This window comes from Oncorhynchus keta, chromosome 2 (genome assembly GCF_023373465.1).
Source record: "Oncorhynchus keta strain PuntledgeMale-10-30-2019 chromosome 2, Oket_V2, whole genome shotgun sequence".
Taxonomy (NCBI): Eukaryota; Metazoa; Chordata; class Actinopteri; order Salmoniformes; family Salmonidae; genus Oncorhynchus; species Oncorhynchus keta.
Genome location: NC_068422.1, coordinates 70861569 through 70874777, shown reverse-complemented (window position 1 = coordinate 70874777; position 13209 = coordinate 70861569). Strand labels below are relative to the sequence as shown.

The 13209-nt window shown below is 40.4% G+C and overlaps 2 protein-coding genes across 3 annotated transcripts in view; both read right to left on the bottom strand.

Moving 5' to 3' along the window:
• Positions 1–4431, bottom strand: part of LOC118362448 (protogenin A-like) — a 44233-nt gene extending 39802 nt beyond the window's left edge. The window contains exons 1-2 of the mRNA XM_052482014.1: positions 4288–4431; positions 2859–3161 (exon numbers count right to left, since the gene is read on the bottom strand). Coding sequence (XP_052337974.1) covers positions 2859–3161; positions 4288–4354 — 370 coding nt within the window. The 5' untranslated portion in view covers positions 4355–4431. The remainder of the gene's footprint in view (positions 1–2858; positions 3162–4287) is intronic.
• Positions 4432–9051: 4620 nt separating this feature from the next.
• Positions 9052–13209, bottom strand: part of LOC118362438 (E3 ubiquitin-protein ligase NEDD4-like) — a 41234-nt gene continuing 37076 nt past the window's right edge. For both annotated transcript variants that reach the window (XM_052482012.1, XM_052482011.1), the window contains 9 exons: positions 13090–13160; positions 12856–12951; positions 12645–12718; positions 12341–12401; positions 12187–12246; positions 11978–12085; positions 11459–11555; positions 11194–11266; positions 9052–11098 (listed from right to left, as the gene is read on the bottom strand). In XM_052482012.1, coding sequence (XP_052337972.1) covers positions 10996–11098; positions 11194–11266; positions 11459–11555; positions 11978–12085; positions 12187–12246; positions 12341–12401; positions 12645–12718; positions 12856–12951; positions 13090–13160 — 743 coding nt within the window. In that variant the 3' untranslated portion in view covers positions 9052–10995. The remainder of the gene's footprint in view (positions 11099–11193; positions 11267–11458; positions 11556–11977; positions 12086–12186; positions 12247–12340; positions 12402–12644; positions 12719–12855; positions 12952–13089; positions 13161–13209) is intronic.

Below are 13209 nucleotides of genomic sequence, written 5' to 3'. Positions count from 1 at the left end.
AGGGGGCAGTTGGGGGCAAGGTGGACAAAGAAGGCCAGAGTGAAAAGCTTTTCATTAATTCTTCAGAGTAGCAGAGCAGAAAACCATAGTGAGGAGACCACTAGCCTCTGCCTCACTGGCTGGTCATGCAATAAAGTTTGGCCATTTAGACACTCAAGGAAAGGCTGTGGTATGAGGGAACGGAAAATTCAAAATTGTGTGTGTGTGTACTGTATGTGTGTGTGTGTACTGTATGTGTGTGTGTGTACTGTATGTGTGTGTGTGATTCTCAACAACCCCCACTGCCACCTTTGTTTTCTACCACTGAGCATTTCTCAGGTACGTGCAAATTTTATGAGCTTCCAGATAGACCGTCAAGCAGGTCTAAGTGTCCCTTTAAAACAAGCCTATAAACTCCGCTGGCAGCCTTTATCACCTCTTAAGTTCATAATATAAAAGAGCAAACCCTCTCAATTAATAAAACTACAAACACACAGCGTCCTGTAAAAATCACAGCAAGGACTCAGGCCACAGTAATACCGGACTGAAACTTGCTGTATAGCATGTGAGAGGGTCAGAGTAGTTTTAGTGGCTTTAAGGCAGTCACTGTTTTCATGGACCTCATGCAAATCAAGGCTCATTAACTCTGTATTTTATTGGTGTAGCATCTACAAGTATGTGTGGCATCTTCCAAAACAAAAAAAGATTGAGGTTGTACTGCACTCAATTGTCCTGACAGTAATCTCAGTTAACCCAGAACAAAAGTATTGCGTAATTGGTCAGGTGCTCAATTAAGTTTTGGGTCTATACATGTTAAGTGAAGGGATCAAGAGATGCTAGAATGAGGAGCGGAGCCAGAACGAGGAGCTTCCTTCCCAATGGATGCTATGGTACCGCTTATGTTTACGTAGATCTGTCCAAGAGAGATTATCCTGTGAGTCATTTCAAAAGTGCTTGTAAAGACACAAAAATAGTAACTTTTCTCTTTTACATATAAATCTAGGCCTATCTGGAAAGCAAACATTTTATCAATGGTATCTGTTTGTTTTAGAGGTCTTCAATATAATGCAGCTTAAGGATCTGAACCAGGACTGACACATTCTTGTCTCTCAACATCTACTTGCCAGTGGATTGTCAGGATCATATCAGACAGGAGATGTGCTCCTAAAGAATAGTATTCCAAACAGTGGGCTCTTCAGGAATCATGACCTCACAGTGGTAAATAATTGTAACAATTTCACAACTAAATAATTTCACAACAATCCTGCCCAATTTTACATGGATCAGGACCTAACTTGTCCATGTACAGTTAGAATTAGTAACCATCACAATATTCTTGGACGAGTGCATGTCTTAAGCGCCACGTAAAAGCTCAGGTTTCCCTGTGAAAGCAAATGCAAGGGAGGGGGGAAAAAAGTAAATTCCTTTGTGAAAAAGAAGCACAGCAAGGAACATGGCCTGGGGGTGGTGACACCAGGGAACAGGGTCCCTAAAGAGCAGCTCTGGATAAAGCTGCTCCACTAGCCCTTTAAAAGAATAGGCAGCAGGCTCACATACATGCTATTGGGAGAGAAAAAAGCATTCCAAAAGAACAATTCCCAGTGATCATGGAGCAACGACATGAAAGCCCAGTCCAGTGAATAGGGGTCATCTGCTCTTTAACACTGGTGTAACCGGCATCCTGGACAGCTTCTAACCTTTCAAACCTGCAGCTCCCTCATTTGCACACCAATGGACATATTATCTTCCACCCGGAGTATCTTTTTGGCTGCAGGCCTCAAACTTTGAAGTCTGTACCCCCCTTCCCCCCAATGCCACCACTGAAGCCTCCAATGCCTTCCCTTCCTCAGCTATTAGGTGGATTAGATAACCGGAATACCCAACATTGGGCATTACACTGGCGAAGAAAGAAGAGAGATTAGACGCACCAGACTACATAGAAAATTATAGCGCCCTGCTGGTGATGAGAGAAAGACCATTTTTCCTGGGAACGGGAAAAGCCTATTTTATGCCTGTTAAGAGTGTAAAGTCTCCATCTACTCCCAAATGACTATGTCAGATTTAAACATAACTACAAGCAAGATCTCTCACTCTGTTTAATCATCACAGAGATTGTTGTTCTTCAGTCTTAGAAAATAAGGTGCTATCTTGAACCTAAAAGGGTTATTCAGCTGTCCCCATAGGAGAACCCTTTGAATAAACTTTTTTGTTTCCAGGTAGATCCTTTTGGATTCCATATATAAAACACTTTCCACAGAGGGTTCTACATGGAACCCAAAAGGGTTCTACCCGGAACCCAAAAGGGTTATCCTATGGGCACAGCCTTTTTTCTAAGAGTGTACATGAAACCTTTTGTTCAGTTGTATACCTGCTAAGAAGTTAAGAACTTGTGCTGATAGTGTGGGGCTTGTACTAAGCTCACCTCTAAAGTGGATATGTTTACCATGCTTTTAAGATGAAAACACAATTGTGACTCAGGGGTTCCATTGTTCATCAAGTAAATGTTATTATGACATGCTATGACATAACATCCTCAGACTAAGGCTTGGTTAACCTTTCAAAGCATTAAACACATTAAAATAAGTCACACAGATCCCATGCAGTTACATGAAATTGTAATTATAAGTAACTACACAGTAACTAATAGATTCGAAAGAGAATGTAGACAGTTTATGTTACTTATCTTATGTAAGTAAGTATACAATGTACATCCAATGTAAACTGTTGTCTATTTTTCTACTGTGTTTATGAAGTTCCCCATGACCAGGCACAAACATGACCAATGATGTACATCTTCTGTGGCCCAAAGGTTGGAGGTCCTGCATAACCTCTCCATTATTCCATGTGGTGCTGATACACAACTCCAGTATGATACTTACTTGCAATTGTAAGACAGACTTTCTGGCTCAGGATGGCTCCATACTTGTTCTGAGCGAGGCACTGGTAAAACCCTTCATCTGATTTGTCTCCTCTCCTGCTCTCCACCTCCGGAATAGAAAGGGAGCCGTTGGAGAGAATGTAGACGCGGTCGTTCTCTGCAACTTTTACTCCATTTTTAAGCCACCTGATGGAAATAGGTGACTCTCCGTGCGCCTGACAGTCCAATATAATGGGATCCTTCCGCATTACAGTAACATCGTGGGGCTCTTTGATAAAAAACAACTCACTAAAACACAAAACACCTGTGGGGAAGAGAAGAGAACAGAGTCAGTGCCTGGCCGGAGTGGGAGAAGACTCAATGTGATGAAATTAGCGACAATTCTAGGCCAGGACCTACAACTATTCTACTTTGTCCACAGGCATATTGCTTTGGTAGGATCTACACTTGAAAGCATGATAACATCATAGTGCCTACAGGCAGGGGCTTGGAGCCCATCCAACAGCAGGTTACTCCTATTTAATTTCTTTCTGCTCCAATTGAATCCTATTACTCGTGTCTCATAAAGCAGTGAAGTCACTGATTTCATGGCTCCATTCAGTCACAAATGTTTTACTGCACTCCCCAGCATGAAATTCATAAGTAGCTCCCCTTTCAATGATAAGACCACCAGCTGTAAACAAGTAACAATCCAGACAGGAAGCAAAAGCCTTTATAATTTTCCAAATCAAATGTGATGGCTTCACACGTCTAATGTCCTAATTTACACCACATTATATTAATTGTTAATTGCCTATGTTAATTGTCTGCATCAAACGTCAAAGTGGATTATTTATGGAAATAAAATCAGTAGCCAGTTTTTCTATTGATATAATAATGCATTTGTATGTACTGAATGAACATAACATGGCAAACCTATATGTTTTTTGCTTTGATCAATATCTCAAACCAGGGCTGACGATGTTGTACAATCCACGTGTATCTGAATGCTGTGTTGTGCTGCACGTACACAATTTCATGCAGAAACCCGGGTTATCATGTAACTCGAGATACAAGCAAAAACCAAGCATAAACGTGTATAGGTTCTGTGTTTATCTAAATGTATAGCCTACATCGGGCAATACTCGAAGCAGTCAGTGGTCAGCGTGGCCATTTCATTGCCCCCGAAAACTCCGGCCAGTGGCAGTGCGTCCATTCATCTATAGAACTCGCAACTAAGGCTAAACTCTTCAATGTTGAATATTCGTTAATACAGAACACGTCAACTAACTTCTTCTTTATCAGTGTAAATAGCAACCCCCATTAGACTAGGTAGTAACGTTATGAGTACGGACACACTTCCAATGTCCAGTTCGGCATTTTCCCACCACTAAACCAGTCACTATAATTTCAATTTCAAATAAACTCAAACAAAATATTAACTTTCTTACCTGAGATTGGAAGAAAAAACGCAAAAAACAGCAAGCGCTGATATAACTTCCTTTTAAAAGACTCCATTTATTCAAATAGTTCTCGCATACTAACTCTCTCAGCCACCACCTCCAGTCGAACTACGTGCTAATCCAAGAGGAAAGTGACTGCGCTTCTGATCTCAGCAGGGATTACTTTTTCTCGGGGGCAAATGGACATCACCCCACCCAGTGCTGCGTTCTACGGTTGAGTAATTCATGAGGGAAACGTATGGGGAGAGTTCCTCCGCCACCATCAGTCGGCAAATCAATACACAGGCCAACATCTTAATCACTATTTTTTTATGAGTGCCATAGCAGGTATACTTTGGTCAGGTGTTACTGGTAATAGTGTAAAGTTAATACACGAAAGTTAATGCATACAACACACCTGTGTGATTAATGCATATGGTTTGCTAATTTCCCTTATGCCCTTTGAAAACATGGAGCAGACCTTTACTTTGATGACTCATCAGGATCAATGATAATTCAATGATAACTAAGAGGCTTGGGAATTAGAATGATAATTCACCTAGACATAGACATACCTAAATAAACAAGGATATAGAGTTTCAACCATGGAACATGATTGAGTATCATTGAGAGAATATGATCCACATGCCCTCATAGATCTGGGGAGCATTATGCACAGCTATCATGCCCTGAGTGCAGTGCTGAATGATGATGACTAGAGTAAACCCAACACGAAACTCACAGTTGTTAATGTGCAAGGTGTGACTATGGTCTATTGCTTACTGAGAATTTAAATCCTGGGAAGCATCAGTTCCATTGGAAAAGTGTGTTTGTGTGGAAATGGCTTTGGAGTTATAGTTCATGTGGATAGTTTGTATATTCAATAAATCATTTATAATGCTGTCTGTAAAAAGAACCAGGGCAATGTGTTATATTCTGTGCCTAATGTTTATGTGTGTGTGCATATATTTATTCATATTAGGTTATCCCAAGGCTGTTCCAACAATTGTCTATTTAAAAGTCCATTCAGATTTACTCAGAACCATCCTCTACCAGCTAGCTGGACTGTAGATCAAATTCCCACTCTAACCAAGGTATTGCATTTAATTTCATATACTGTATAGCCAAAAGGATATTGGTCCAACAAAGCATATAACATATTTTACACCTGACAAGGTGAGTTATCACCAGTACTTTAAAGTACTACTGAAGTCATTTTTGGGGATATCCGTACTTTACTTCACTATTTATATTTTGGACTAATTTTACTTCACTACATTCCTAAAGAAAATTATGTACTTTTTACTCTATACAAAGAGTACTTGTTACATTTTGAATTCTTCGCAGGACAGGAAAATGGTCCAATTCACACACTTATCAAGGGAACATACCTGATCATCATACTGCCTCATCTGGTGGACTGACTAAACACAAGTGCTCCGTTTGTAAATGATGTCTGAGTTTTGGAGTGTCCCCCTAGCTACCAGAAAAAAGGGGAAAAAATGGGCCATCTGGTTTGCTTAATACAAAGAATTTGAAATGATTGGTACTTTTACTTTTGATAGTATATTTGAGCAATTCCATTTACTTTCATACTTATGTATATCTAAAAACAAATACTTGGACTTTTACTCAAGTAGTATTTTACCGGATGACTTTCACTTTTAATTGAGTAATTTTCTATTAAGGTATCTTTACTTTTAATCAAGTATGACAATTGGGTACTTTTTCCACCACTGGTTATCATGTTGTCTTCCAAGCATGCATTTATTTGTAATGCCCCTCAATGACGAGTCTGTATTCTAACACAAAGGAGTTGCAGTTAAGACTGCTAATAGCCACAGTTAGAGAACAAACTGACAGAAGAAGATGAAAAGTGGAAGAGGAAAATAAAGAGGTTGGTGACAATTACCTATCATAAGGGTTTAGGTTGACAGAGCATCATAACACTTCCCAGTTAGTCTCAACAATTCAGTAACTTTCTTAGTGAGATATCCCACAACATAACTCTGAGTGTCATTAAAATAGCAACCTCCATTGCATAATGCTCAGACACTTACAGACATCTTAAAACTTTTAAAAGCTCTTGACATATTGGCCTTACACACTATCAGTTGCCAATGCCATATACTATTTACACCATGGATTTATTTTTAATGGCTTTCAAGGACACGGCTGTATTCCAACACCAGTATGATGCGTTTTAAGACAACTCAGGGACAATTGATGAACGGAAAGAAGGTGTTGAGGAATTTGACCAACGTTCCCACTTTGAAAGTGACGACATGGATATAGAGAACTGGTAAAAGAACTCATTGTGTATACTTGCATAATTAAACATAATTGACAAATGAAAATGTTTCGGTCACATAGACCTTTATTAAGGCATATGGGTAAAGATAGATACATTTGTGTTTGTTTCAACATGGGCCGGTAAAAGTCACTCCATGTCAAACAGGACAACTGCATTGCAAATGGTCACTCTGGAGGAGAAAAAACTGTTTATGGAAATGAGGCACTCTCTCAACCACTGAGAACTAGGCTCAGCAATTACCAGGAAGCATTGGTAGGAGCAGGACAACTACTGCGTAATTGCAGAAAATGCAGATATTGATCCAGTGTCCATGTTTTATTATGGAGTGAGTTTGACCTTCCTCCCTGCTCCGGACTCTCATTCAGCAGCAGGGCTGAGGCCCAGCTGTTGTGTCCTTGAGTGTCCCCAGCCTACAATATAACCAAACCAAAAGCTGATTCTCACAGTCAAGGATCAAGGTGTGCACTTAAAGAGAAAATGGATGAAAGCTAAGGTGTAAAAGTGGTGAAACAAAACTATTTTAGGAAATATAACTGAACTCGTGAAATATTTGAAGTTAAAATGCAAGTGCAAGGACTTATGATTATTAATTTGAAGAAAAAAAATCTAATTTAAGATCTGCTAATTTTGAACTAACATGATTTACAATGTATAGTGCCTTATGACTGTAATAACTCTAAAATCACTTAGCCTAATATTGTTTGTTGGTTTGAACAATCAATGTGGACACACTATGATCCTCTTATGTAATAATACTACAACTATGTGATCCATCACAATAACTGAACATCCAGTAGGCTGCGTAGAGATATACTACAGTACCCTCCTGGCGAATCATTATATTAGAAAGATGTTTGTTTGTGACCCAGGCTAACCTTATGGCTTTTGCTCTTACATAACATGTGAAAGTGAATATGCAGCCTCATTTATGGTGACCCCTCACGAGGGGTCTCGAGGATGTTCGATTATAAATTGGTTTTGAGCACCTGCCAACACGACACTGTTAGGGGGTGGAGTGAAGATAGGGCTGCACATGGATGGAGGTCGAGCTCTGGGGCCAGATCAATAGGTTAAAAGGGGGCTGAGGAGTATCCGGCACCTCCATGGCCTTCTTCTATTGGACAAACTCAGTGCCATCCTGCTCACATACACACCCATCCTCACTGACCCCAGCAGCATCCAAAAGGATGGCCTGAATTGTGTGTGACCTACCACCTGACCCTTCGGCCTGGGGGGTTGGTCTTTAGCCAGCACTTTGGGGATTGGGGGAAAATAGGACAGTTGTGGGTAAGCTGAATCATATGAATGGGCCCTGCATGCTTTAGAGGGGAAGGCTTTCATCCACTTATTTGGAGATGTGGACATGAAGCCAGGGTTACAGTTAGGGTTTTGGTTGAGGGTTGATCTGGATGGTGGACATGAAGCTACGGTTAGGGTTGTGGTTGAGGGTTGAACTGGGATATGTGCATGAAGTTAGGGTTAGAGTTAGGGTTGTGGTTGAGGCTAGGGTTGAACTGGGATGTGTGCATGAAGCTAGGGTTAGAGTTAGGGTTGTGGTTGAGGGTTGAACTGGGATGTGTGCATGAAGTTAGGGTTAGAATCAGTCCGAATTGACTAACACTACATCACTGATTTGATGCGCTCGAACACAGCCAATATGTAGGCAGTGTTCATTGTGGTCAAGCAAAACCTCTGTATCCCGGTGGCTATATGGATGACACGCAGCTGTACATTTCAATGAAACATGGTGAAGCCCCAAAATTGCCCTCGCTAGAAGCCTGTGTTTCAGACATAAGGAAGTGGATGGCTGCAAACTTTCTACTTTGAAACCCGGACAAAACAGAGATGCTCGTTCTAGGTCCCAAGAAACAAAGAGCTCTTCTGTTGAATCTGACAATTAATCTTGATGTTTGTACAGTCGTCTCAAATAACACTGTAAAGGACCTTGGCGTTACGCTGGATCCTGATCTCTCTTTGACTAACATATCAAGACTGTTTCAAGGACAACTTTTTTCCATCTATGTAACATTGCAAAAATCTTAAACTTTCTGTCCAAAAATGATGCAGAAAAATTAATCCATGCTTTTGTTACTTCTAGGTTAGACTACTACAATGCTTTACTTTCCGGCTACCCGGATAAAGCACTAAATAAACTTCAGTTAGTGCTAAATACGGCTGCTAGAATCCTGACGAGAACCCAAAAATTTGATCATATTACTCCAGTGCTAGCCTCCCTACACTGGCTTCCTGTAAAGGTAAGGGCTGATTTCAAGGTTTTACTGCTGACCTACAAAGCATTACATGGCTTGCTCCTACCTCTCTTTCTGATTTGGTCCTGCCGTACATACCTACACGTACGCTACGGTCACAAGACACAGGCCTCCTAATTGTCCCTAGAATTTCTTAGCAAACAGCTGGAGGCAGGGCTTTCTCCAATAGATTACATTAATCAAAACATGTTTTCATCAAGATACAGAAGTTTTATTTCATTAAAACATTTATAGAAAATCCACTTAGTTGTCAGAATGACAGTTCTGACATAATATATAAATTAAGTATCTCTTAAAATAATGAATTATAGAGTATCGGATGTTAACAATATATCCATTCAACTAAAGAATAAGAACATGTCAAAAGATTTGGATGATCAAATTCTATGCTAAATTACAATGCCTTCATTTGTAATGTAAGTCTTAATTACCAGTGAAAGGAAAGAATGCACTTTTTTCTTCCTTGGCAAGTAAAATATACTCAAGTCAAATGTGCACTTAAAAGCAGAGGATTTTAGCATGAAATCATACTCAACGTATGCATTCTGAAATTGGTAGTTTGGCAAAGATCAAGACATTAAGACTTTTATAACCATTTTAACAAAGTGCTTTACCTTACAAAAGCACAAGTATAACATTTTGATTTAAGAGAAATGAAAAAGCCCATCATATTTTCCTTCATCAACAATCTGTAAACATACCAGCGTGTAAACATGTTTTCTACCATTCATACAATACATTCTTGATAGAGCACACCACTGCATATGTACAGTCAATTCCCTCAAGAAAATCAAAGGCAAAAAGACATTCGCAGAAATCTTTGAGAATTGACCATATCAATTTCTTGATATTAATTCAACAGAGTTATTACATAGAGCAATTTGAAAAAAATACATGTACTCCTAAAAATAGAGTATTATACTGCTCTATAACACCCATGAATAGAGCAGGGCTCTCCAACCCTGTTTCTGGAGACCTACTGTCCTGTAGGTTCAGTCCAACCTTAATCTAGTGCTCCTGATTATGTTAATTAGTTACAACTGGGGTTGGAGGTGAAAACCTACAGAAGGGTAGCACTCCAGGAACAGGGTTGAGAGCCCTGGAATAGCGGAATAAAAAAATAATACATCCATCACTGAATAAAAAAACAGCAGAGGAAATATTTTGCAAGTGTGTGTGCAAGAATGAGAAAGCAATGGCAACATGGTTTTTCAATGGAGTCTAATGTGGAGTCTGTGATTTCCTCAGTAAGCTATACAAAAGTGCATTCACTGTCAATTGCGTACACATACACTGATTGTACAAAACAGGAAGAAAACACCTGCTCTTTCCATTACATAGACTGACCAGGTGAATCCAGCTGAAAACTATGATCCCTTATGGATGTCACTTGTTAAATCCACTTCAATCATTGTAGAAGGAGGAGGAGACAGGTTAAAGAAGGATTTTTAAGCCTCGAGACAAGGCTTGTGTCTGCCATTCAGAGGGTGAATGGGCAAAACAAAAGATTGAAGTGCCTTTGAAAGTGGTATGGTAGTAGGCGTCAGGCGCACCGGTTTATGTCAAGAACTGCAACACTGCATGGTTTTTCACACTTAAGTTTCCCGTGGTCCACCCCTCAAAATACATCCAGCCAACTTGTCACACACTATTGGGAAGCATTGGAGTCATGGGCCAGCATCCCTGTTGAACTCTTTTGACACCAGTGTATATACGGTAATGTATATCGAAGTCCAATGTCAATCTCCTCATGATAGAATGTTTGTCATAGATGAACAATAATATCTGTATGCTATAATGCATTTGATAAATTGTATATAGATCTGGTTTAAGTATACATACATATTTACGAGACACAAAAAAAAACTATTTGTAAACTTCACAGACCAAGAGTGATTTAAGAAGTGATTTTCACTCATCATCCATCCCTTCCACTGTGCAGGAGAGAGGAGCACCAAAGACCTTGCTGTCTGTGATTGTTCTCCATCTTCTCAGGCAGTTGTCAGGTCTGGACCTGAATATTATGTGTTTTATCAGCATTAAACAGAACTACAGCACAAAACTGGGTGCTAGCCCTCAGTTCACTGGCAGTAACTGCCCTTTTAACATCTGCGCCATAGGCCACACACTCCCCTAATCTACTTCATCAAAGCCTTGTGCATTCTCTATGGCGATGTGTAGCTTCTCCCTCAGCTCCTCAAACGACTCATAGGGAGGCAGGTCCAGCCGGTTGAAACTGAAGACGGTAAAACAGAACCAAATTCAAATGCACATTTGTTGCAGTAACCAGGTAGGACTATTAGCCAAACTGCTGTATTGTTAGTTACTCACCATGTGTGGGCTCTGGGTAGTTTGTCTCGTGTTCCCCACTGCTCAATGGTAAACAGCTGTGGTCCGTTAGACCCTGCGATTTCACAACATAAAACAAGATTAGGAGGTGAGAATCTTATACAAACAGCTCTGGTTACAACTCAGAATCCATGTTTCAAAGTTCATATCAATCTATGTAATGACAAAATGGTTCAAAACATGACCAGAATGTACCCTGTATTATACAAATGAGTTTTAATACAGAGAAGTAGAGAAGAGGACTCACCGTAGAGCTCTGCAAAGCCATTCATTGGGACCCGGGAAGTGCCAGTCACAAACTGCAACAGGCGGATACGCTTCTCTGCATCCATCAGCAGAACAGTCTGAGAATGACAAAATATCATCAAATAGTTGGAATGAATATTGAGAATTCACCCAAAAACTAAGGCTGCACCAATGTGGAAATTCTGGGCCGATATCAGATATTTAGCGATATCCAACGCGTTCCTGGGAGTTTTCGCTTTCAGGAATGGGCTAATAATAGCTAATAGCTCAAACCATTTGGACGCTAAAGCCAAATTCACAGGAAGACCTTTTCTTCACATTGCCCTACCCACTTTAAAAAAACGCCACAGACCACGGTCTCCATCATTGTCCTTTGTCTCCACATCAGACAGATAGACATAATATTTTTTTTTACCAATTATCGTCCGATACCGATATGGTCACCGATCAATCCTGCATCCCTAACAACAACGTTCTAGAATCCAGAGGCTTCTGTTCTAGTGGTGGAGTATCCTCTTACCTTCCAGAACCACAGGATGACAGGCTGGTTGGGACAGTAGCCATTCTTGTACTTGGTGTTCTCCCTCCAGTCGTTCACATCCACGTCTCCCAGGCCACACATCAGGAGCTAAAGAGAGAGACAAAAACAAGATAGAACATCACTCAACGATCTGGAAAGACAGGTTCTCAGTCATGCATACATTTCAGAGTGATAGGAATGACACCCACCTCCAGCTCATTCTCGTCAAATATCTTGATGAGATCCTGGGGTATCAACTCATAGAATCCCTAAGACAAGAGAGAGGAACAAGCAATAGATCAACCATTTCTTTCAATCTTATCACAACTCAATCAAAACATCTCAATAAAACCTAGTGTTTACCTCCTTGAATGCGGTCATCTGCTTCAGTATCCTGTTTACGAACCTCCACTGCATGACAAGACTGACAAAGAAAAGGTTTACTTTGAAATGGAAGCATTCAAAATAATTTGAAAATAATTTCAAATTTATCTAATGATGCAGACATTATGTGGTGGGTGGTGGTTTCACTGTCCATTAGCAAACCCTTCTAAGGCCAAATACGTGACTTGTGGGTCACCAACCGGTAACCAGCTGAACAGCACTACATGGCAGTGACTATGAGGCGTGTTTCCTCTTTCTACCAGCAGAGGGCTCTGGTGCTTACTGGATGTATTCCTTCTTGTTGTCATCGGTGACGACTATTTCAGATCCTCCTGGCTTCAGCTCATGCTGGTGTGTCTAAAGAGGAGGAATGTCATGTCAACATGACTGATACCAGAGTACCACCTAGCATCGACTTTATCCACTTCACTCAATAGGCACAAGATAGAACAGAAAATACTTGTGCCAAACAACAAATAGGAAGCAGGTCCCACCTGTCCAAAGAGCTCTTCGTCTATGGTGAACCTCAGATCCAGGTCTATCGGGTCATTCTCCAATATCCACTTCAGGGAGTTGAAGTACTCACTGTCCTGAAATAACAACACACAAACACCATTACCTCTTATGGTGAAACACTGCTGTTTTAGCTCTCTGATTTATCATGTCTCTACTATCTGATTAGGTGATGGGAAGATGTGAGAGTAATCTAGATAGTATTAGGCACCTACCACAGATTCCATGTCCTGTAGAGTAATGGGCTTCTGCAACATCATCTTGTAGAAAGGCCTGATGAAGAAGGCTAGAAAAAAAATTACATGTCAGGATCTGTTCAACACACACCTAATCCT